The sequence below is a fragment of the Oncorhynchus keta genome, chromosome 10 (genome assembly GCF_023373465.1).
Source record: "Oncorhynchus keta strain PuntledgeMale-10-30-2019 chromosome 10, Oket_V2, whole genome shotgun sequence".
In the NCBI taxonomy this organism is placed as follows: domain Eukaryota; kingdom Metazoa; phylum Chordata; class Actinopteri; order Salmoniformes; family Salmonidae; genus Oncorhynchus; species Oncorhynchus keta.
In genome coordinates, this window is record NC_068430.1 from 24,864,761 (window position 1) to 24,888,326 (window position 23,566).

A 23,566-nucleotide genomic window follows, 5' to 3' on the forward strand; every position below is an offset into this window, starting at 1 on the left:
TATCAAGAAATGTCCTCTGTAGTGGACACCCGGATGCTGCAACTTCGTTTTTCATCTACTGTACCCATTGACTGAAATATAAATGTTGCCATATTTACACCATAATGACCACTAAAGAGGCCAATTTTGCACTTACAATAAAATAAAATCATTGTTCACTTTTTTTATACCTCCAACACTTATATTATGTGAGAAAAAAATCCCAAACTTGTTTTTTTCGTGTCTCGGGGGGGATATGGAAGTTGCATCAGTCTACCTGATGAAACGCAAAGCCGCAGCACGTAAACGAACGAGGGCACTTTAGTCTAGGTTCTAAGAATGTAATTTCAGAAGTAGCCTAATGATGAAATGTGGTTTGTACACGTGGATATCCGACTTGGAATACATACACACAACAGAAAGTTGAAGCACGTCAAAATATTTTACATTGGATGCAAGACAAAAAAAAATAAACGATCTTACCTTGGTGACGAACAGCGCAGAACTTAAACTCCCAGTTCAAGCACGTTTCTGAAACATCGATTTGATTTTTCAGTCGACTTTAGACATGTGTACCTCATTTGCCCCTATTGGTTCATTGAATTATAACGGTGACTGTCTTCTGCTCCCAAAAGTCCAGGAATTAGCATTTTCTAGGCTATCAATTCTGTCCGGTTTATCTTTTAGCTAAAGACAAATCTATTTCTGATTGTCTTATCTTTCACTAAAAAGGTCACAAGAATGTCGCTACTCAGGGATGTCAACTAGGTCTATTTGTTACAAAAGTTGCAACCTTGTAACTAACTGGTGATGGGTATCATGTCTCATAACATGTTACATGAATGTGATCTATGTTAGCCTACTTTCAAAAATAGCTATATATGTACACACACACACACACACACACACACACACAATAGGCTACAAGGGGAATAAAAGGTTAGAAAACATTCATTCAGCACCAAATAATCATATGGCAATTTTTAAAAAGTCACTATGGTTTCACTTGTCATTTTATTCTCAAATTATGTGCAATGTGAATTTCACAGTTGAGCTCAACCACCACTATTCCCCAAACTACAGACAAACCAGCAAACAAAAAGAAAAGCAGTAAGATTCTACTGGTAGTAGCCATCCATGCAGGATGCATACATACAGGGCTTGAATGAGCTTGGGCATGGCCACACAAGGCCAACTATATATTTTGCACAAAAAGCACATTGACTGGCTGATTCGTTGTACACTTTAAGTATTTCACAAAACTGATGTGTTGGAGATAATGTAACATTGGAGTTACAGATCTGCTTATTGTGAAGTTTTGGTAAAGCAAAACTACTTTGAATATTTACATTAATCGCTCTACTATAACTAAACATAAAAAATGGAAAAATAGCCATTGAAAATAACATTTCTACTTTTCAAGTTATAAAAGAAAAAAAGTTGTAAAAAACTGTGCAAGTACAGCAAACGTATATTACACATGAAACAAGACATTTAAATACAGTACTGTTTATCAATAGAAATCCTGAGTTGTCCATTCCTGGTTCCCACGTGAGTTTTTAGGCATTTGAGGAAACCCCTTTTCTCCTTCCTCACCCATGGAGGGCACTGCTCTGGCCAGATCAAACCAGTGCCAAGTGATGTGCTGTATTTTTCTTTACAAAAGTTCATGTCCACAGCTACAAACAGAACGTTTTCATACTACTCTCCAGTTGAAATTCTGTGAAGACAGAACTGCATTTCCCAAGATTGCTTTGTGGTCAATGATATATTTTGGGGAAATGCTTTAAATATGAGATCAAATAAATGATCATATGTAGTGCAAAGATGATACAGGAACCTGCATGAGGAAATTGACGTCATTGAATTTGTTACAGTTCCATAGGGAACATCAGTCAATTGCTGTTACTTATTTAATATATACAAGATCATCAAAAAAGCAGCACCAATAGTTAGTTTTTCTTTATGTCATAGCATAGAGATGGATTCATGTATAAAAGAAGCACTCTCTGTGGTAATGCTCTGTCCAGGTGGGTGCTGCTTGGTCAAGTTTGCAGTGACGGACCGTTGAAGAGTGATTCAGTGCAATGATCAATAAGACTTGAGACACACTACCTCGCCAGGCTAAAACACACAGGACTACTATCTGGATGCCCCACCCACCCATAGGCACAATGGGATCTGGACTAACTTACACACCAACAATCTCTACTTTACTCCTCCTCTGACAACTACTGTACAGCAGCCAGCCACACAGGCAAATATTGAAACATTTCAACGAACAAATGTAAGTACCCAAATTAAGCTTGAAAACAAAATGTAATCCACTTCAACTAGCGTAAACCTAAATGTAGGGCTGTGACGATACCAGTATTGCAATATTTTATCAACGGCAAAAATGAAAACATGAAGCAGACCACCCTCTTTGGCCCTTTAAAAACCTGCTGTATGTCAACTATTGTGCTATAGTTTGTAAAATAAATAAAGGTGACCCCGGATAACATAATGAGGTCTGTTTCCAACATTATAACTGTTATCCTAAAGAAGTTAAATCTGCTTCATGTTTTGTTTCCTTGCCATAATAACAAGTATCACAATACTGGTATCGTCCCAGCCCAACCTAACTGTATCAAAGTTTCCTTAGTTATAGCTAATTGAAACTTTATCAACTTTTCAGATGAAACAAAAGTTCTTAAATGCATTTTGGCATGTAAGAGGTAGGTTAACCCAAACACTTTTTAAAGCAGATTGTAATGAATACCAGACATGCTGAAAACCCCCCAGAAAAGACTATTCTGCAGCGAGCTGCCCACACTTTGGCCAAATCAATGCATCAGCCTGAACCATGTCCCTTCATTCCTTATCTGACTTCTGTTAAGTTGCTATCAAAGCAAACTGTTGCCTGGTTCGAAATGTCACACTTATCTTGGCAAACCACACATCTGACGCCCTGCTCGTTTCTCCAATGTGGAGAGTGAATCGTCTAACTTGGGGTGGCAGGGCAGCCTAGTGGTTAGAGCGTTGGACTAGTTACCGAAAGGTTGCAAGTTCAAATCCCCGTGCTGACAAGGTATCTGTCGTTCTGCCTCTGAACAAGGCAGTTAACCCACTGTTCCTAGGACGTCATTGAAAATAAGAATTTGTTCTTAACTGACTTGCCTAGTTAAATAAAGGTCAAATAAAAAATAACTTCTCTTAAGTTGTCTTGGCATGTGAAACTCGTTGCAACAAAATGGATGCCAGCTCTGAGAGTCCATTGCATTAGTCTACGAATTCAAAAAGTATAAATCCAACTGCCAAATAGCACATTGGTTGACAACTTAGGCCATCTCTTGAAAGCAAAGTATTAGTTTCATAAAATAGCATCATACCGATCACACATGGCAATAATACTAAATTGATCTAAATCACTAGCACACTTCATACACAACTAATAAACACTTCCACAAAGACGAACTTGCTGTAGGGAGCAATCAGCATTCAAATCAATACAAAAGTCAGACAAAAACCCTCAATCTGGACTAACAACCTACCAATGAGCAACACTGCTCATCTTACCCGTATGAATATATATATAAAATTAATGATATATATAATTTTCACTTTATGCTAACATGTCGTGGTTCCATAACTAGAGGGTACTTCATCTGATCCATCAACTGCATGTCAATCAATTGTAAAATTTTTAACCTAAAATGTTTAAGATTAAATGGAACAAAATGGCTCAACAACAAGCAAACATAATAATTGCACTTATAATTCATTGGACTGTAAAACAAGCATCAGTTTGGGTATTTGGTGCTGAGTGGAAGAAAAAAACACAAATACTGCAATCTTTTGAAAGCACCTCCATTTGATCGTGTTAAACCTTATATGTTAATGCTTTAAGACTAAACTCTTAACTGCCCTTGTGGTGCAAAACAGGACAGCATCAGGCACAAGACAAGCAGGACCTCACGCTCCCTCCTCCCGGAGGGGTTCAACCCAATAAATGTTTGTCACATACATCAGATAGGTCCAGTGAAATGTGACGCTTTACAGGGTCAGCCTTATCAGTACAGCGCCGCTGGAGCAAATTAAGGTTAAGTGCCTTGCTCAAGGGCACAGAGATATTCACCTTGCCGGCTTGGGTATTTGAACCAGCAACCTTTCGGTTACTGGCCCAATGTTCTAACTGCTAGGCTACCTGCCACCCATTCCCCAAGGTCCTTTCAGAGCACTTTCTGAAGACACTGCGGGTACAGTTTGGCCACCACACATTCAAAATGGCGGCCCAGGTCCCAGAGGCGGTCAGGCGTCTCGTAGACTTTGGTCCAAGCATCCGCCTCGTCGTCATACTGGTAGAGGGAGTTCTTCCTGCTGGTACGGAACACGTGTTCCTCCACCATGACCTGCGTGGCTCGGACAAACAGGTGCAGCTTGCCCTGGAGGAGCAGGGCCTTGATGTAGGGGCTGGTGGCCTGGTCGAAGGGAAGGTCCCTCTTGCGGGCCCAGGTGTTCTGTTCGATGTCGTAGACCTCCATGGTGAAGGTGCGCTGGTGGTTCTTGCAAATGCCAGCAATGTAATAGATGGAGTTCTTGTGTAAGGCAACCAGACCCTGGCTCCGGGGTACACTCATTGGGGACAGGTGGCCCCAGTAGTCCTTGCGAGGGTCAAAACAGAAGAAGTACTCACCTGTTAAACAGAGAAGAGAAGCACCAGTGTTAAGACACATTTTGAAAAAAGAATGAACTGTAGCTTTATATTTATTTAGTCTCCTACGCCTGCCAGCAGCATACCACCGTGCATCCCATGGCTGGCTTACCTCTGAAGCTAAGCATGGTTGGTCCATGGATGGGAGACCAGATGCTGCTGGAAGTGGCGTTTGAGGGCCAGTAGGAGGCACTCTTTTCTCTGGTCTACAAAAAGATCCCAATGCCCCAGGGCAGTGTTGGGGACATTGTATAGGGTGCCGTCTTTCGTAATGGACATTAAAACGGATGTCCTGACTCTCTGTGATCACTAAAGATCCCGTGGTACTTATCGTAAGAGCAGAGGTGGTAACCCTGGTGTCCTGGCTAAATTCCCAATCTGGCTCTCATACCATCATGGCTACCTAATCATCCCCAGCTTCCAATTGGCTCATTTATCTCCCCTGTAACTATTCCCCAGGTCGTTGCTGTACATGAGAACATGTTCTCAGTCAACTTGCATGGAAAAATAAATACCTCTCCTGAATATTTTTCCCACTGCATTTCAAGATCCCATAGTCGCTCCACTATCCCGACTCACCTTGGAGGATGTAGATGTGGTCTCTGTACTCCACAGCGCTGTGGAACTCCATGGCGACAGGCATGGGGCTGACGGCAGTCCAGCAGTTATCCCTGGCATCGTAGCACTCCACTGACTTCAGTGCATTCCTTCCGTCCCCTTCGTACACACGGCCCCCCAGGGCGTACAGCTTCCCACAGCAGTGGACCAGCCTGCAGCCGATCCGGGCCCGTAGCATGGGCGAACGCGCCAGCCAACGGTTCCCTGCATGCTCGTATTGCCAGAAGTCGCTCTCCGCCCGGTGGTCGATGGACACCTCGCTGTTGCTAGGGCGGTAGCCCCCAGCGATGAAGATGTCGTTCTCCGATGACACCAGGATGCCCACCTCCCGCAGGTCATTGGGGGGCTTGCAGAGCTTGAACACCTTCCCAGCAGCAGTGTCCAGGCAAGGCACGGTCTGCTTCTTCATTGAGTGTTTGTGTGCCGCGTCAAAGCAGATGACCATCTCGGAGGCGGTCATGCCCAGGCGCTGAGAGCAGCCGTTGAGACGTGCCTTGGTTTCGGCAGGTTCCCTGGACAGAGAGAGGGCGCAGGCGAAAGGGGCCGGGATGCGGCTGAGAAAAGAGTCATCCAGGAGGGGCAGTCGGATGCATTGAGAAAACACCTCAGCCAGGTGGGTCTCCCTGCGAGGGCTGTCGTGCTCCAACCAGCGCACAATGCTCTCATACACATGCTCTTCCTTCTCCACGTTCAGGTCATCGTTGTTCAGGATGCTCACCAGCTGCTCCTTGGTGAGCTGGAGGAACTCCTGCTCCCGTGCCACACACAGGAACTACAACACAGCACCGCATGTTACATTTCATCTGTCACAGCATGCTCAACTAATAGACCTGGGATACTTATCTAAATCTTATTTAGTGTGTCATCTACCATATGTACTTCAATGTGCTCTCATATTAATGTAGTTATAAGGCCATATTAACAACAGATCCATACATTAATCCTTCCCAAAAGGCAAGCAAAGTGAAGCACAACAGTGGAACAGAACAGCTTGTTCTTAGAATAAAACCCACCTTCTTGCGTATGTAGTCCTGGGAGCGCTCCCTCAGCAACTGGTGGCCGTAGGCGTCTGCGAACATGTAGACCCCGGTGCAGTTCTGGGGGTCCAGACGACTGATCATGAACAGGGCACACTGGTCCTGCAGGGCTGGGATCTGGAAGATGCTGGCTGCCGTGAACAGGGCCTGGACATTGGACTCGGACAGCATGACTCTGGACGTGTAGGCGTAGTCCAGGACCTGGTGCATGGACTCAGACTCAACCCCGATGAGCCGCACCTCCCTCTGGCTGCTCTCGGTAAGGCCACTGGTGAACATGGACCTGGTAGGAAGAAGAGGAAACAGAAAATGCATAAAAGTTTGAAAGGTGTTGCAGCATATTTTGGGCTCTTGCCTACTCCATTGCTGTCATTGACATGACAATAAGTTACAGAGTTGGCATGATGGCGCAAACAAACTGGCACTCTGGCGAGTCACGGTATTTGTTATCATATAAAGGTTTGACCCTTCAAAAACTCAGCATAGCTAATACATTTCCCTGAACTCAAAGTGATATCCCAAATGTAGAAGACTAAAAGCAAGCAAACGCCTCACATATCTGACCTACCTAAAGTAAGGGCTGATTGCTGCAAGGACATTTCGGTGACACGGAAATGTCTTGCCATGGTCCACCTCAACGACAATGTCTGTGAGTTGTGCTTCATCATACAAGGCTTTGAGCTGCTGGAGGATGTTACAGGCATGAACGGCATCAACCCCACTGTAGGTTGTGTTCGCAGGAGTCACATTCTGTACTTGTAACAGCTTGCCTACGTCTATGGAACAAACATGAAAGAGACAACATGCCTTTTAAAAATTATGGATTAAACAACACTGACATACGAGAGTCACAAACAAAAGGCTACAGATGTTAAAATTATGTTGGTACTAAATACGATTACTTAACGTTAATGGCATCATTAGCTAGCTATATGCAGCACAATTGAGTCAAGTGTACTTTACAGAGTGGAGAACAAATACTCTAGCTACAACACGTGGAGATTAGTAGCATGAATCTATTACTGAACTAAAATTACTTTTCTATACCTTGTTTGTAGTGCTAACGTTACCAGTGTACCATGGAAATTCCCCACCCAGTTCAACTTGTGTGCTCGAGTTAACTTAATGACAGAACAAAGACCCGTCTAAAACAACGAGGCTTTCACAACAAGCCAGCTAGCTCTGCGGATTAGAAACTCACAGTTGCATAGTACCAGAGCAAGTCATCCGCGGCATTATTAGCCGGCTAAAGCAGCTCGAAAGCAATCTTTTAGCCCTTAAACCAGTCAAAACGGTCACTAAAACCACACAACGGATAGTCACGAATCTATTTGATCGTTAAGGATATCGTGCTGATGATGTTGAAATGGAGCTAGCCAGTTAACTGGCTATCCAAGTAAACTGGCCAACCACCGTTAATTGTTCGTCAGGATGAGACGTGGTTATGTTAAGTACTGTAGATAACTGGACATATCTACTTTTCTGTTGGCTAACTATAGTAGCGGTGGATATTAACTAGTCAACTATCGAACTACACACTTTGACAACTATTAATAAAAGCTAAGATAGCTACGAACAGGTTGACAGTCTTAGCCACGACTGTCATTTGCATACAAAGACATGCAATTGTTTAGACTCGGCTGTACTAGCTAGCCATCTATCTGATCGAATTAGCTAAGGTTATAGCAATGCTAACTAGCTAGCACACATTTTAAAGAAGCCATTCGCTTACAGCTTCACTTGTAGCTAAAACAAAAGAGAAGTCATTGCCTATTACTTTTGTCAGAGTGTAATCTCGGTTATATATCCTTCATTATGAATGCTGGAACTTTAAAATGCGTTAAATAAGTTTGAATCGTCAACACAAACAAACAAGAAACGCTAACCTCCACTGGCAGCCATTCTCCCCCAGTCTTTCTCAAACTGGTCTACAAGCTCAAAGCTGTTAAGGCTAGAAGGGATACAGCTTTTGTTAGATTAGACTTGTTAGGTTAAGATAATTTACGCAGCATGTTATGATAATTAACGTAGGATAATTATGTTATGGGAAGGGTTAGCTAAAACGCAAAACATTTCAACTTTTGACGTTAATTTGATAAAAGCTGAATCCCTTCTAGCCTAAATCGTCTCAAAGCAGACCGTGAAACGTCACTACTGTGAGCCCCGGAAACAGACGACAGCCAATCGCATGAGAGAGCAAGCCAATAAAATTATTTGGGGTAAAGAGAAAGCAAAATAAAATATCAAAGCAACCTTTCAAAAATGGATGATCAATTTATTGTCTCATTTTGACATAGCCCACAAGGTTCCGTAAATAGGTAAATGTGAGTTACTGGTACTAATTGATTGTCTAAGTGAAAAATACGTTTTCTCCAATCAAAGGATAGATTATTGCATTGCATTTTCAAAGACATTTTGATACATTGAATGTATCCTACAAAACACAGGAAAAAGGAAAAGCTATATGCTGTTCATCTATACGTTATTTTCACATTAAAATTTGATTTTATATAAATATAATAAATACACCATAGAGATATATATACCCAGAGCATTTTATTTAGGAGAGAGAATGTTTTTGTAATGTTACCCAGATTTTACACAGTTTGAGTGTCCAGCTCTCCATTAGTTAGGGGAACATTTTATTTATGTTTATGTTTATGCAAAACCTCCTGACAACCTATTTAGCATGTTTTTGGCATTGGTGTTAGGAGAGCATTCCCTAAATGTCTAACAGAATTGACCCAGAACGTGGATATCCAATATTAATGTTCTAGACATGCGTGGGAATGTTGCAAGAATATTCCTGTGTCCAGTTTTCTGAGGGTTCGGAAAATATTCCATTAATTTCCCACCAAACATACACAGAACATGGTTGTCATGTTCTTGGAATAATAGATAATAAATGTTCTACACACGTTTCATGGAAATGCTTCAGTAACATTTCTGTGTGTCACCTGATGGTCCCAAAGAAAACATTTGAACAACAAAAAAAAGTTCTCATTACACACCATGCGTTGTTACTGTTTCCGAACCCATCAAAGCCCGATTGGTGAACCACTGATCCATTTACAGCGCTTTCTGTTGGCAAGATTATGGACAAGCACATACACACGTACACACACACACATATTTGACACACTTTGACTACAAGCAGATGATGGAGAAATGCTCAACTACATAGAATCAATAAATACTGATATTTTCATGAGAGGTAGAGGACATGTGGTAATAATTTGTGCTCAAGGGCTAATCCTACAGATTCACGTCTTTCAATGAGAAAACAATTTTAATTAGATCTGTTAGGGGTGTTGTAACGGTGGCCAAATAATTACATTAACATACAGTATATTGTCACGCCTTGGTCATTGTATTTTGTGTTTTATATTTGTTCAGGCCAGGGTGTGACATGGGTTTATTGTGTTGTCGTATTGGGGTTTTTGTAGGCATTGGGATTGTGGTTGATTAGGGGTGTGTCTAGTTTAGGCTTGGCTGCCTGAGGCGGTTCTCAATCAGAGTCAGGTGATTCTTGTTGTCTCTGATGGGGAACCGTATTTAGGTAGCCTGGGTTTCAATGTGTATTTCGTGGGTGATTGTTCCTGTCTCTGTGTAGTTTCACCAGATAGGCTCGGTCACTTTGGTTTTTCTTTTTTACTTGTTTTGGAAGAAGAGAACGAGCGCCATTCTCCTTGTGGAGATGGTGCTAAATACATCAACACGGTCGGTCCCTGGGATTGGGCTGGCCAACACGATTCGGTTTGCTTGGAAGGAAAAGGAGTTGGAGCCTTTAGGACGGGAATCTTTTGGAAGGATAATATTGATGGGGATTCTAAAGCTGACGGTGAAGGACGTGTTTTGTTTCCAAGGCAACTCGTTGGATTGGGCATACGACGTGGCACTATATACAGAGGAAAAACACGATGATATCCTGAGAAGGGCAAGAGCAGTGGGAGGTGAGAGGCCGATGTGCCACTACGAAATAACAAGCCTGGCGAAGAATAACTTTAGGGTTGTAACTGTCAACATTTACAACCCTTACGTTAAGGACGAAGAGGTGAGGGCTTTTCTGGGGAGATACATGGATAACGTCTCCTCAGCAAGGCACCTCAAAGACTCCCTTGGGTTTTGGAATGGGAGGAGAGGCTTCCAGGCCCTCCTCAGAGAGGATCCAAAGGGACATGGTGGCTACCTCCATCCTCCTGCTATGTTCTCCCTAGGGGCTGACAGGGGGACGTTGTTTTATGCACGTCAGCCCCCATTTTGCAGGCGCTGTATGGCCTACGGTCACATATTCGCCTCGTGCAGTACAAGAAAATGTGGATTCTGTGCATCTGAGGATCACGAGGCGAGGGATTGTGACAAGCCTAAGACGTGCCATGGTTGTGGCTCGTCAGCACATCTGTGGCGGGGGTGCCCGGCCCGTCAGAGGTCATATGCGTCTGCGGCTGGGGGGGGAGCAGGAGCGGGGGATGGGGGAAGAAGAGGAGGGGAAGGAAGCACGCCTCATGACCAGAGTACAGGTCCAGAGGGGAAGGCCACAAGGAAGGAGGAGGAGCAAGAAGCGGCGGATGGAAGAGAGAAGGAAACGGAAGGCACGGGAGTAGGAGAACCAGGAAAAGCGGCGGAAGAAGGCAACCGAGTGGAGGAGCATGAGAGAGAAGAAAGCAAGGGAGGAGTGGTGGAGAAGGAGACGGTGGAAGAGCAAGTGGACTGGGGGGAAAGTGCCCTGGTGGAAGAGATGAGGGGTATGGTGGAGGAGGGTGGTATCTCTCCACTGCCGCCATCACCAAAGAAGAGAATGAAGAAGAGGGTGCGATTGGCCGACAGTGAGGGGGATGGCCAAGAGAGTGATGGGGTGGGAGAAACCTCTGGGTTGCAGCTGGTTTCCCCAGGCCCTCAACTTCTGTTGGGTGGGGACACACCTAACAAGACTCAGGACTTGGGTACAGGAGGAGGTGGGGAGTTTTTTGTTTGGGGACTCAGCCTCCCCAATTTTTTTCCAAACCAGCTGCAACACTGGGGAGGGGGAGGATTGTGGGGGTAGACCCAGGGTGCAGGGCACCCCGGAGCCAAACACTATTCCTGCATCCTGGGATGGTGTGATGGAGGAAGAGGGCGGGATGTCGGGATTACGGATGGTGTTCTCACCGGTAGATATGGAGCAGGGGAGCATCGGGTGAGTCTCCTGTTTTTGTTTTTTTTCTGTCTGGGTTTAGAATTTGAGTGTATTACATGTTTTTATTTTTTCATGGAGTCTAATTTTACTATTGTTAGTATAAATGTAAGGGGTTTAAGGGATTTTGTTAAGAGGAGGGCGGTTTTTAGTTATTTGGAGGGTGTGGGGTTTGATTTTTGTTTTTTTACAGGAGGTTCACCTGAGGGATGGAGGGGATGTTAGTAGCTTTAAGAAGGAGTGGGACAAGGGGGAGTCGGTTTGGGGTGTTGGGGGGGTGCACTCATCGGGGGTAGGGATTTTGTGTGGGCACAGGGAGGTAAAAGTGGAGGATTCTTTTGTGGTAATGCAGGGGAGGGTTATAGGGGTGGATGTCACGATAAGGGATTGTAAATTTAGATTAGTGGTGGTGTATGGGCCACAGGTGGTGGCAGACAGGAGGGAGATGGTGGACTGTCTGACGCCCCTGTGTGTCACAAATAGGAAATTAGTGATAGGGGGGAATTTTAATACAGATTTAGGAACAGGGGGGGATAGCAGTGCAGGCGCCATTGCCAGGCTAATGGCTTGCCATGGTCTGGTAGATGGTGGTCTGCACACTACTCCGAAAATGGACGGTCCTACATGGCGCAACTCCAGGGGGGTTGAGCGGAGGCTCGACTATATTTTTGTACCCAGGTCTTTGGGTAAGTTGTCTGGGTGGCTGTTGCCTGTTTTCTTTTCGGATCAAGACGGGGTGCTCCTGCAGGTGGGGTCGCCTGTCTGCCTCTTTGGTAGGGGGTACTGGAAGCTAGATCGGAATGTGCTGGAGGAGCAGGCTTTTGTTGACGGGTTTTATGGTTTCTTTTGGAGGCTCGAGGGCCTCCGGTCCATGTGCGAGGGGGTGTTAGAGTAGTGGGAATTAGTTAAGGTGAGGATTAGGGCTTTTATAATAGGGTATTGCAAGAGGAAAAAAAGGGAGGAGAGGAGGGAGGTGGATCGTATCCAAAGGTTAATTGAACTCGAATACGTGTTAGGGAAGAAAATGGTAGTATAGTTAGAGAACCAGAGGATATGGTCAGGGTGACAACTGATCATTTCCAAGGTTTATTTAAGGAAAGGGAAATAGATGTAGAGCAGGGAAATGTGTTTTTAGAACACTTGTCCAGGCGGTTGCCGGAGGACATTAGAGAAGTGATGGAGGCCCAGGTCTCACTAGAAGAGGTTGAGAGCACTCTTAGGAGGATGGGAAAAGGGAAGGTGCCTGGGATGGATGGGCTGCCGGCTGAGTTTTCTCTCAAGTTTTGGGGTATACTTGGACCAGTGGTCCTCGAAGTCTTGAAGGCCATCCTTGAGACGGGGTCCCGGGGGATCAATGGCTGTTGGTGTGCTGTCACTTTTATATAAGAAGGGGGAAGTAACAGACCTTGGCAACTGGCGGCCGTTGACCATGCTGTGTGTAGATTACAAGCTACTTGCAAAGGTTTTAGCAGACCGGTTGCGCACTGCCCTTCCCTACGTCGTTCATGAGGATCAGACGTGCGGGGTAGAGGGCCACTCTATTAGATGGAACCTACAGTTAATCAGGGACTCCATCGCTTGGGTTGAAGATAGAGGACTGCCTTTAATGGTAGCAGCGCTAGATCAGGCGAAAGCCTTTGATCGCGTGAATAAATCATTTTTATTCAGAGTGTTAGGTCGATTAGGATTTGGGGAGAAGTTTATAGGATGGATTCGTACATTATATGTCGGAGCGGGGTGCAGAGTTAGTGTAAATAGTCACTTGGGTGACGTTTTTGACCTCTCGTCTGGGGTCAGGCAGGGGTGCCCACTCTCGGCTCTCCTCTTCGTTCTGTACATGGAGCCTCTGGGGGCTGCCATTAGGGCAGACACAGGGGTGGAAGGCTTGCTGATCCCTGGAAGTGGTGGGCTGCGTGTTAAGATGACGCAGTACGCCGACGACACTTCCTTGCTGTTGTGCAAGGACTCGTGCCTGACAAGATCCCTTGCCATCTTTGGGGATTTCACACGAGCGTCGGGAGCAGTTCTGAGCCATGCAAAGTCTTCCGTCAAGTTTTTCGGAAGATGGCGCGGTAGAACGGATGTGCCTGGGTGGTTATCTCTCTGTGAGGGGGCCCTGAGGATTCTCGGGGTCCATTTTGAGACCTCCGGCTCAGCGACGCTAAACTGAAACATGCGTATTGCAGTGGTACAGAGGAAGCTAGCAATGTGGAAAGCTAGGTATTTGTCTTTTATGGGCAAAGTCCTGGTCCTAAAGGTGGATGTGTTGCCGTCTCTTTTGTATTTGGCATACATCTACCCATTGCCGGCTTGTCTGAGGAGGCCTCTAGTGAGGCTTGTGTTTCAGTTTATGTGGATTGGCAGGTGCGAGTGGGTCGCCAGGGCACGCATGATCTGTCCCATCGGGGAGGGAGGTAGGGGGGTACCACATTTCCCCCTCAAGCTGGACACAATTTTTGTTTCTTTCTTGTTAACGGAGCTTGCTCAGCCAGTGATACACCCGTCCGGTTACCTCCTGCGGGTGTTTTTCTCGTATCAGGCGAGAAGCACACGGGTCCTCGGGCGGAACAGCTGCTGTGGCACTTTGGTCATGCGGCCAAGTGGCTGCGTGCGCACCCTGAGGTTGAAGTTGCCCGAGTATGTTTAGATCACAGGCACCTGTACGAGGAGGTCAGAAAGGCAGGGAGTCCGGCGCCTGTAGTGGGCATCTCGGAAGTGGTCTGGGAGGGAGTGCAGTCGCGGGGTCTGGACAACAGGCTCAAGGACCTGAATTGGTTGAGCCTTCATAAGTGTTTGCCGGTACGTTCCATCTTGTACCGGTATAGTTTGGTGCAATCCCCCACCTGTCCAAGATCCTCTTGTGGCAGGGAGGAGACTGTGCGCCATGTCTTTTGGGACTGTGCCTTTGCCGGAGTAGTATGGGCTAGGGCACGGGTGTTGTTAGGTTTGGTAAAGGGGGATTTTGTATTGATGTGGGCCAGGTTAGAGAGGGGTGTAGGGAGAGCGAGAGGGACGGATAGGGACAGGTTTCTGCTCTGGCTTCTCATGAGTCTCTTTAAAGGGGGCTGTGGGAAGCAAGGCAGAACATGGTGAAGACAGGGAGAGATTGGGGGGTGGAAGGGATAGTGAGGAGGGTGGAAGGAGATTTGAGGGGGAGGATGAAGAGGGAGGAGAGGAAGTGGTGGCAGCATGCTGCTCGGGAGAGGTGGAAGGGGGGTTTAGGGCTGGGTGTCATTTAGATTTGTAAGAGGATAGATTAGGGACGGGGAGATAGGGAAAGGTATTTTGTAGGGTGACGGGGAGGGAAGATGCTCCCCTGAGGTTTTGTTTGGGGTTTATGTTTAGTTAAATTAGTTTAAGTAAAATACCATTATTTGAGTATGTATGTAAATGATGAGTTGTAAAGAATGAATGGTATTGAAGATAATAAATTATTATTATTATTTTTTTAAATATGCTGTAATAGGTTTTCACGGTTCGTTTGTTGTTTTGTATATTTTTTTAAGTTATTTCATGTATCGCTATTCTTTATTAAAGACATGAGTAACCACCACGCTGCATTTCGGTCCGACTCTCTTTCGACAAGAAGAACGCCATTACAGAATCACCCACCACACACGGACCGAGTGGCGTGGTAACAGGCAACGACAGCAGGAGCAGCGAAAGGAGGATGAATTATTCGGAGAATGGACATGGGAAGACGTGTTGGATGGCAAAGGTTGTTACACTTGGGAGGAGATACTGGCCGGAAGAGATCGCCTCCCATGGGAACAGGTGGAGGCACTTAGGAGAGCAGAGGCAGCCGGAGATAGGAGCCGACGATACGAGGGAACACGGCTGGCAAGGAAGCCCGAAAAGCAGCCCCAAAAATGTATTGGGGGGGGCACAGGGGGCTTACAGGGAGTATGGCTATGCCAGGTAGGAGACCTGCGCAAACTCCCTGTGCTTACCGGGGGGCTAGAGAGACTGGGCAGGCACCGTGTTATGCTATGGAGCGCACAGTGTTTCCAGTGCGGGTGCATAGCCCGGTGCGGTTCATACCAGCCCTTCGTATTGGCCGGGCTAGAGTGGGCATCGAGCCAGGTAAGGTTGGGCAGGCTCGGTGCTCAAGTGCTCCATTGCGCCTGCACGGTCCGGTCTATCCAGAACCACCTCCACACACCAGTCCTCCGGTAGCAGCTCCCCGCACCAGGCTTCCTGTGCCCACGCACCAGGCCTTCAGTGCGCCTCGCCTGTTCAGCACAGCCAGAGCCTTCCTTCCCTCCTGCGCTGTCGGAGTCTCCCACCTGTTCAGCGCTATCAGAGCCTTCCTCCTCTACAGCGCTGCTGGAGTCTCCTGTCTGTTCAGCGCTATCAGAGCCTTTCTCCTCTCCTGCGCTACCGGAGTCTCCCGCCTGTTCAGCGCTTCTAGAGCCTTCCTCCTCTACAGCGCTGCCGGAGCCTCCTGCCTGTTCGGAGCAGCCTGAGCTGCCAGTCTGCATGAAGCAGCCAGAGCTGCCAGTCTGCAAGGAGCTGCCAGTCTAGACACACCCCCATTTATTTGATTTATTTCACCTTTATTTAACCAGGTAGGCAAGTTGAGAACAAGTTCTCATTTACAATTGCAACCTGGCCAAGATAAAGCAAAGCAGTTCGACACATACAACGACACAGAGTTACACATGGAGTAAAACAAACATTCAGTCAATAATACAGTTTAAACAAGTCTATATACGATGTGAGCAAATGAGGTGAGATTAAGGGAGGTAAAGGCAAAAAAAGGCCATGCTGGCAAAGTAAATACTATATAGCAAGTAAAACACTGGAATAGTAGATTTGCAGTGGAAGAATGTGCAAAGTAGAAATAAAAATAATGGGGTGCAAAGGAGCAAAATATATAAATAAATAAAATAAATACAGTAGGGATGAGTTAGTTGTTTGGGCTAAATTATAGGTGGGCTATGTACAGGTGCAGTAATCTGTGAGCTGCTCTGACAGTTGGTGCTTAAAGCTAGTGAGGGAGATAAGTGTTTCCAGTTTCAGAGATTTTTGTAGTTCGTTCCAGTCATTGGCAGCAGAGAACTGGAAGGAGAGGCGGCCAAAGAAAGAATTGGTTTTGGGGGTGACTATAGAGATATACTTGCTGGAGCGTGTGCTACAGGTGGGAGATGCTATGGTGACCAGCGAGCTGAGATAAGGGGGGACTTTACCTAGCAGGGTCTTGTAGATGACATGGAGCCAGTGGGTTTGACGACGAGTATGAAGCGAGGGCCAGCCAACGAGAGCGTACAGGTCGCAATGGTGGGTAGTATATGGGGCTTTGGTGACAAAACGGATTGCACTGTGATAGACTGCATCCAATTTATTGAGTAGGGTATTGGAGGCTATTTTGTAAATGACATCGCCGAAGTCGAGGATTGGTAGGATGGTCAGTTTTACAAGGGTATGTTTGGCAGCATGAGTGAAGGATGCTTTGTTGCGAAATAGGAAGCCAATTCTAGATTTCACTATGGATTGGAGATGTTTGATGTGGGTCTGGAAGGAGAGTTTACAGTCTAACCAGACACCTAGGTATTTGTAGTTGTCCAAGTATTCTAAGTCAGAGCCGTCCAGAGTAGTGATGTTGGACAGGCGGGCAGGTGCAGGCAGCGATCGGTTGAAGAGCATGCATTTAGTTTTACTTGTATTTTTATTTTATTTTTTTACTCTGTTTATTAAGTTTTACACACACACACAGACAAGACAAAGCAATATAAATAATATACTCAACTAGAAAAAAATAAAAATAAAAATACAAATAAATAAATAGCTTTAAAGATACCATACTTTAGACAAGTTAAACATACCAGGCAGAAGGCTACAGAGGTTAAAGGGCAATCTATAGTACAGGGACAGAGCAAACACCTCACCATTGTTCCTGTAAACAGGCAAGGGATAAGGGTGGAGAAATGCAACCACTCACAGAGAGTCATGGCCACAGACCGACCATCCACTGGACAGAAAAAAAAGTTTACAATGCTTTAAAATAAAAAAATAAAATGATTATTCATGTAAATGTAAAAATAACTGGGAAAAACAAGCTCACACTTCAGTCTCTGCCCGAGCAAGATGAACAAGGCATCTGCGGATCACAATCAATAAGCACATGGACCTTAATGCCCCCCCCAGCAAAAACACAGAGAGAAGCTCCTCCAACCCTTAAGTCACAGGGGGGTCAAATACAGACTTATTTTAGTATTATTTGGAATGCCATCAGAGGATGGACTGTTTAAAGTAAGACGCGAATGGAGCCCAAGCCTCATTAAACAGTTTGGGGTTCCCACGTGAATTGAATTGAATTTTTTCTAGTTTCAGAGAGCACAACACATCCCTCACCCAATATTTATAAGATGGGGGAGCTGCCATCTTCCAGTTCTGTAGTATTAGCCGTCTAGCTAAAAGAGTTGTATAAGCAACAGTGTCCGACTGGATTTTTGATAGGGGGGTACCCATGGGCAGTACTCCAAAAAGGGCTGTAAGGGGAGACGGATCTATAACAGTGTCATATATATCAGAGAAACATTTAAATATTAATTCCCAGAAACCTGACAGTTTATGACAGCCCCAAAACATATGCAACAGTGTGGCTGGTTCCACTTTACATCTGACACAGGTAGGATCAAAATCAGAGAATATTCTTCCAAGTTTGGCCCCCAACCAGTGGATACGGTGAACCACCTTGAATTGAATGAGGCTGTGTCTAGTGCTAAAAGAGGACGAGTGCACCCTGTGCAGCACAGATTCCCAGGCGTCTTCCCCAAGTTCCTCCCCCAAATCCTTTTCCCATCGAGTCTTTAAAGGCACCAAAGAAGGGTTCTGTAAGTCATGAATGATTGCATATACATCTGAAATTGCGCCCCTAGGAAGCTTGTTCAGCTCCAAGATACTCTCTATAGCTGTATTCGCAGGCCTTTTGGGAAATCCAGGTGTGTTAGCCCTGACAAAGTTTCTAGTCTGGAGATAGCGGAAAAAGTGGGATTGGGGGAGATTGAACTTTTCCTGCAGCTGAGAAAAAGAGGCAAATGTATCATCAAAGAATAATTGGGCTAGCGAGGAGAGGCCTAGTGAGTGCCAATGCCAAAAGCCCCATCATTCAAAGATGGAGGAAATAAAATGTTCTGATTGATTGGGCCTGATAGAGAAAAGCCTCGGAGGCTAAAGGCTAAACGGAACTGATTCCAAATTTTAAGAGACTGCTTTACAATTGGGTTGACACACCTTTTGCCTAGGGACACTGGGAGAGACGAGCACAGCACAGAGGAAAGTGCTGCAGGTTTACACGATTCAGACTCCATCTGGACCCAGAGTGGTTTAGGGCCAGTAGGATCAGTCTGCAGCCAGTACAGAACGGCTCTGAAATTTGCAGCCCAGTAGTATGTCTGAAAATTTGGTAAAGCTAAACCCCCCAATGACCTAGGCTTCTGTAAATGTTTTCTACCAATCCGTGGTACCTTGCCATCCCAAATAAAATGCATGAATGTTTGATCCAGTGAAATAAAAAAAAGATTTTGGAATAAAAATGGGTAAAAATTGAAATAAATATAAAAATTTGGGCAACACATTCATTTTAATGACATTAATCCTTCCGATAAGAGAAAGGGGTAGCAGATTATTTCAATCTGTCTGCTAGTGCAACAAAGTTTTCCTGAAACAAATTTGAATATTTCCTTGTCACTTTTACTCCGAAGTAAGTGAATTGATCCCAGACAATCCTAAACTGAGAACTTGTAAAAGAGCACTTTAAAGCAGCCTTGTTTACCGGAAAAAGCTCACTCTTGCCTAGATTCAGCTTGTACCCTGAGATGGATCCAAACTTTTTAAGAACAGATAGGGCACGTGGCAATGAGGTATCGGGGTTGGAGATAAACAAAAGGAGGTCGTCAGCATATAGCGAGACTTTCTGCTCCCAGCCCCCCCTGATTATGCCTTGAATGGTATCATTAGAGCGTAGTGCAATGGCGAGCGGCTCGATTGCCAAAGCAAACAACAAGGGGGAGAGTGGGCAACCCTGTCTGGATCCGCGGTGCAAGGGAAAATAGTCAGAGGACAAGTTATTAGTCCGTACCGAAGCCATGGGGGAAAAATAAAGAATCTTTATTCACGCAATGAATTTGGGGCCAATGCCAAATCTATAAAGGGCAGCTGTTAGGTAATCCCACTCAACACGGTCAAACGCTTTTTCGGCATCAAGTGATCAAGTGAGACCACCACCTCCGGGTCCTCCAACGCTGGGGAGTACAGGCGCCTAATATTGAAAAATAAATGCCTATTTCTCACAAAGCCAGTCTGGTCAGAGTGTATTACTTGGTGCAGCAAGCCTTCCATACGGATGGCTAAAAGCTTAGCTAGGATTTTGTAATCACAGTTTAAAAGTGAGATTGGGCGATAGGATCCATATTCCAGGGGGTCTTTGTTTTTCTTTAATATTAATGAAATTGAAGCCTGATAAAGACTAGGCGGTAGCTTTGAAGTATTGAGGCACTCTGCAAATAGTCGAGACAAGAATGGGCAAAGCAGACCAGAAAACGTCCTGTAAAATTTGATTGGAAAACCGTCCGGACCCGGTGATTTACCACTGTCCATTGCGGACACTGCTGTTGCAATCTCCTCAAGCGTAAATTCTTCTTCTAGACAGTCATGGGAGTCTGTATCAACTGAAGGCATATTCAAGCCATTAAAGAAGGAGTCAATCAGCAAGGGGTCTTGAGGGGATTCAGAGGTGTATAGCGCAGAGTAAAATTGTTTAAAATTGTTTAAATTGTTCATCTTTTTATGTATAACTGTGGTGGCACCAGACGGGGTCCTTATTTCTGGGATTAAACGTGAGGCCTCAGATTTACGGATCTGATGCGCAAGGAGTTTACTGGCCTTGTCGCCTTGTTCATAGACTTTGTATCGAGCTCGCAAGAGTAACTGTTCAGCTTGCCTGGTAGAAAGCTCATCAAATTCAGATTGGAGTAGTTGGCCCTCTTTATGCAGATCAGAGGAAGGATCCGTAGCATACTTCTCATCCAGTGTGGCTATGGACTCGCTCAGGTCCCGATGTCGCTGGGAGCGAACTCTGTTTTGGTTGGCTGTATAAGAAATAATTTGGCCACGTAGGTATGCTTTGAGAGACTTCCATATGGTAGAGCAGGACATACCTGGTGTTGAATTAGTTTCTAGGAATAAGGTGATTTCAGAAGAAATTAAATTGACAAACTCCTTATCTGAGAGTAAAATGGGGTTGAGACGCCATTGATAACACATAGGAGGTCGCTGGGGAAACTCTAGTTCAAGCACTAATGGTGAATGGTCAGAGATAACAATACTCTTGTAAGTACACTGCCGAAGGTTAGGCAGAAGTTTTTTGTCCAAAAATAAGTAATCAATCCGGGAGTATGTTTGATGAACATGAGACTAAAAGGAATACTGTCTATCTGTAGGATGTAGGAAACGCCAGGCCTCAAACATAGCATATTTCTGAAGAAAGGATGGAATAAGTAGGGCACATTTAGATGGGCCTGTATTTGTTTGTGAGGACTTGTCAAGAACTGGGGACATTTTACAGTTGAAATCCCCCCCTAAAATCAACTAATGAGAATCTAAATTGGGAATAGCAGACAGAAAGGAAGAAATGAAACTTGTGTCATCCCAATTGGGAGCATAAACACTAGCCAAAACAAGAGGGGTAGAAAACAGTTCACCGGTTACTATGACGTATCGTCCCTTAGGATCAGCAATAACCTCAGAAGCTATAAAGCGAGTAGCTTTATCAACCAGAATAGCAGCACCTCTTGATTTACTATGAAAGTTCGAGTGGAACACTTGACCAACCCAGTCCTTACGCATCCTAAAATGCTCACCAGTCCTCAAGTAAGTCTCTTGTAGAAATGCAATATTTGCATTCAAACCCTTTAAGTGTGTCAACACCCTCTTACGCTTCACCGGGTTGTTAACCCCTTTGGTATTCCAAGAAATGTACTTGATCGTATTATTTCGGCCCCTCTGGGCATTCCCGTTATTCAACCCTGTCATTAGAGCATAGAATGGAAAAGACAGAATGACAACATTAGAACTGAACAATTCAACCTGCCCCCCCACCCCCTCCCCCCATCCCAGACAATACCTCCCCAAACGAGGTACAATCCTAAATAGAACATGTTCTCTTCGCACAGTATGTCTGTGAGAGTGCGGTCTTAAACCTAAACCCACAGTCCCGCTCTTTAAAGTCGTGTTTTGTTAGTGGATCAAGCAGCAAAAAGAAAGATTTGTATGTATTTTTTCAAATAAGAAAAAGGCGAATCCCTTGTGCAAACGGAATGACAAAAGCACCACCTGTAGATGTATATAATTGTATTCCCAGTCTTATAACAGGCATTGAGAGAGAAAATAAATCAAATGTATAAAGGCTCTCAGCCAAAAATCTAATTTGAAGTAAGGAAATCGTAGTAAGACAATCAAAAATAATAGTAATTATAATAGTAGTCTAGTTGAAGCTGAGACAGCTTACAACCAATACCAAAAACCTTTGAACGTTTGCTGGGCCTAAATGACGCTCAAAACTTTTTAAATTAAAGTGAGGCCCCAAAAACGGTGTAGCCTCGGGAGACATTTACTGTTCACTGGGTCAATGCAAACGGGTGTAAACAAATAACCAAAAATATTTTGAGTCACCGAGACAATGTGTAAACAAACTAAATAGGTGAGCGAGATAAGGCACGCACAATAGATGATCAAAACATTAGATCACATCAAATAAGCCTGAATAGTTTCACCAACTATACAAGACTAGCCTGATATATCTAAGCATAATTGTACCATAAGTGGGTTACTTACTATCCACAGTTCGCAAGCAACAGTTGCTGAACTGTGAGCATGTTCAAGACTTGATGTGACGTTGAATGTGAGCAATAGCCTCATCCGGAGATTCAAATGTGTAGCCTTAACCCTCATGAGATATCCATAAACGGGCCGGGAATCGCAGTCCATACTTCACACTTGGATGGTCCCGAAGTACTCGTTTGGCCTGTCCGAAAGCTGCGCGCTGCCTGGAAACAGTGGGGGAGTAGTCCTGGTAGATGGAAAAGCTCTGTCCTTGAAAGCTCAGAGTGGTATTGCGGGCTCGTCGGAGGATCTCCATCTTCTCATGAAAAAAGTGCACTCAAAGAATTATGTCACAGGGCCTCTCCCCATCCCGGGGCTTTGGACGCAGCGACCGGTGTGCTCGATCAATCAGGGTCTTTTCATCTAAGGCAAGAACATCCTTCAGCAGCCCTGAAACGAAATCTGTGGCGCAATGCATTTCCGTGGACTCTGGGACCGATACAAGTCTCAGATTATTGATGCGGAAGAATCCCTCTAGACTCACAAAGCTCTCCTTCACCTTTTTCAAATCCGCAGCTAGGCGTTTAACTTCAGCTTCCAGGGATGTAGTTAAATCGGAGACATTAGTAGCGGAGGTCTCCAGTGCCGCAATCGTTGTAGTGTGTGACGCAGTTGTTGTTTTGAGTATTGTGATTGCTGGCACAGTCTCGTTCCGCAGGATGGTTAAATCTGCTTTTAAAGTATCAGAAACCTCCTGTATTCTGGCTTCAATCGTAGCAACCACCTGTGTTTTCATTTCAACTATCTCAGAGCGTAGTAGTTTGATGGCCTCGAGAATGTTAATTTCAGCGCCGCCAGGCCAAGCCGCGCCCCAGGGTAAAGTGTGCGTCCCTGGGCCCTCAGACTCAGGAGAGGGCGGTGATGAGAGCGGGTCTTGTAGGCCGGGTTTTCTTAAAGTCATGCTTTTGGCCTTATGTTTGGTCGACATGCTGACATTCGGAAGCAAAGTAGTCTTGTTTTTTATGGAAAGGGATCACCAAATTAATATTTGAAAATAAATACGGTTCTGCTGCAGAATTCACATAAACTTTAAAAATACCACGGGAGCAAACGGAAAACAAGTCAGTCGCACATGGCGTCCCCTACCATCTCCGTTTTACTTGTATTTAAGAGCAATTGGAGGCCACGGAAGGAGAGTTGTATGGCATTGAAGCTTGCCTGGAGGGTTGTTAACACAGTGTC

General features: G+C 45.0%; 1 protein-coding gene across 1 annotated transcript; it reads right to left on the bottom strand.

The window, feature by feature from the left end:
* Nucleotides 1–974: 974 nt before the first annotated feature.
* On the bottom strand, nucleotides 975–8,496 carry kbtbd8 (kelch repeat and BTB (POZ) domain containing 8). The gene is made up of 5 exons (XM_035777492.2): nucleotides 8,214–8,496; nucleotides 6,896–7,103; nucleotides 6,304–6,610; nucleotides 5,252–6,062; nucleotides 975–4,654 (listed from the first exon to the last, which is right to left on the bottom strand). The coding sequence occupies exons 1-5, from the start codon at nucleotides 8,227–8,229 to the stop codon at nucleotides 4,191–4,193; spliced, it is 1,806 nt and encodes a 601-aa protein (XP_035633385.1). The 5' UTR covers nucleotides 8,230–8,496; the 3' UTR covers nucleotides 975–4,190.
* Between the last annotated feature and the right edge of the window lie 15,070 nt (nucleotides 8,497–23,566).

What these genes read in the sequence shown, in the direction of transcription:
- kbtbd8 (XM_035777492.2), bottom strand. An exon ending in GCAATCAGCCCTTACTTTAG is followed by an intron (nt 6,611 to 6,895) that starts GTAGGTCAGATA and finishes TCTTCCTACCAG; the next exon opens with GTCCATGTTCACCAGTGGCC. An exon ending in CCACATCTACATCCTCCAAG is followed by an intron (nt 4,655 to 5,251) that starts GTGAGTCGGGAT and finishes TCTGTTTAACAG; the next exon opens with GTGAGTACTTCTTCTGTTTT.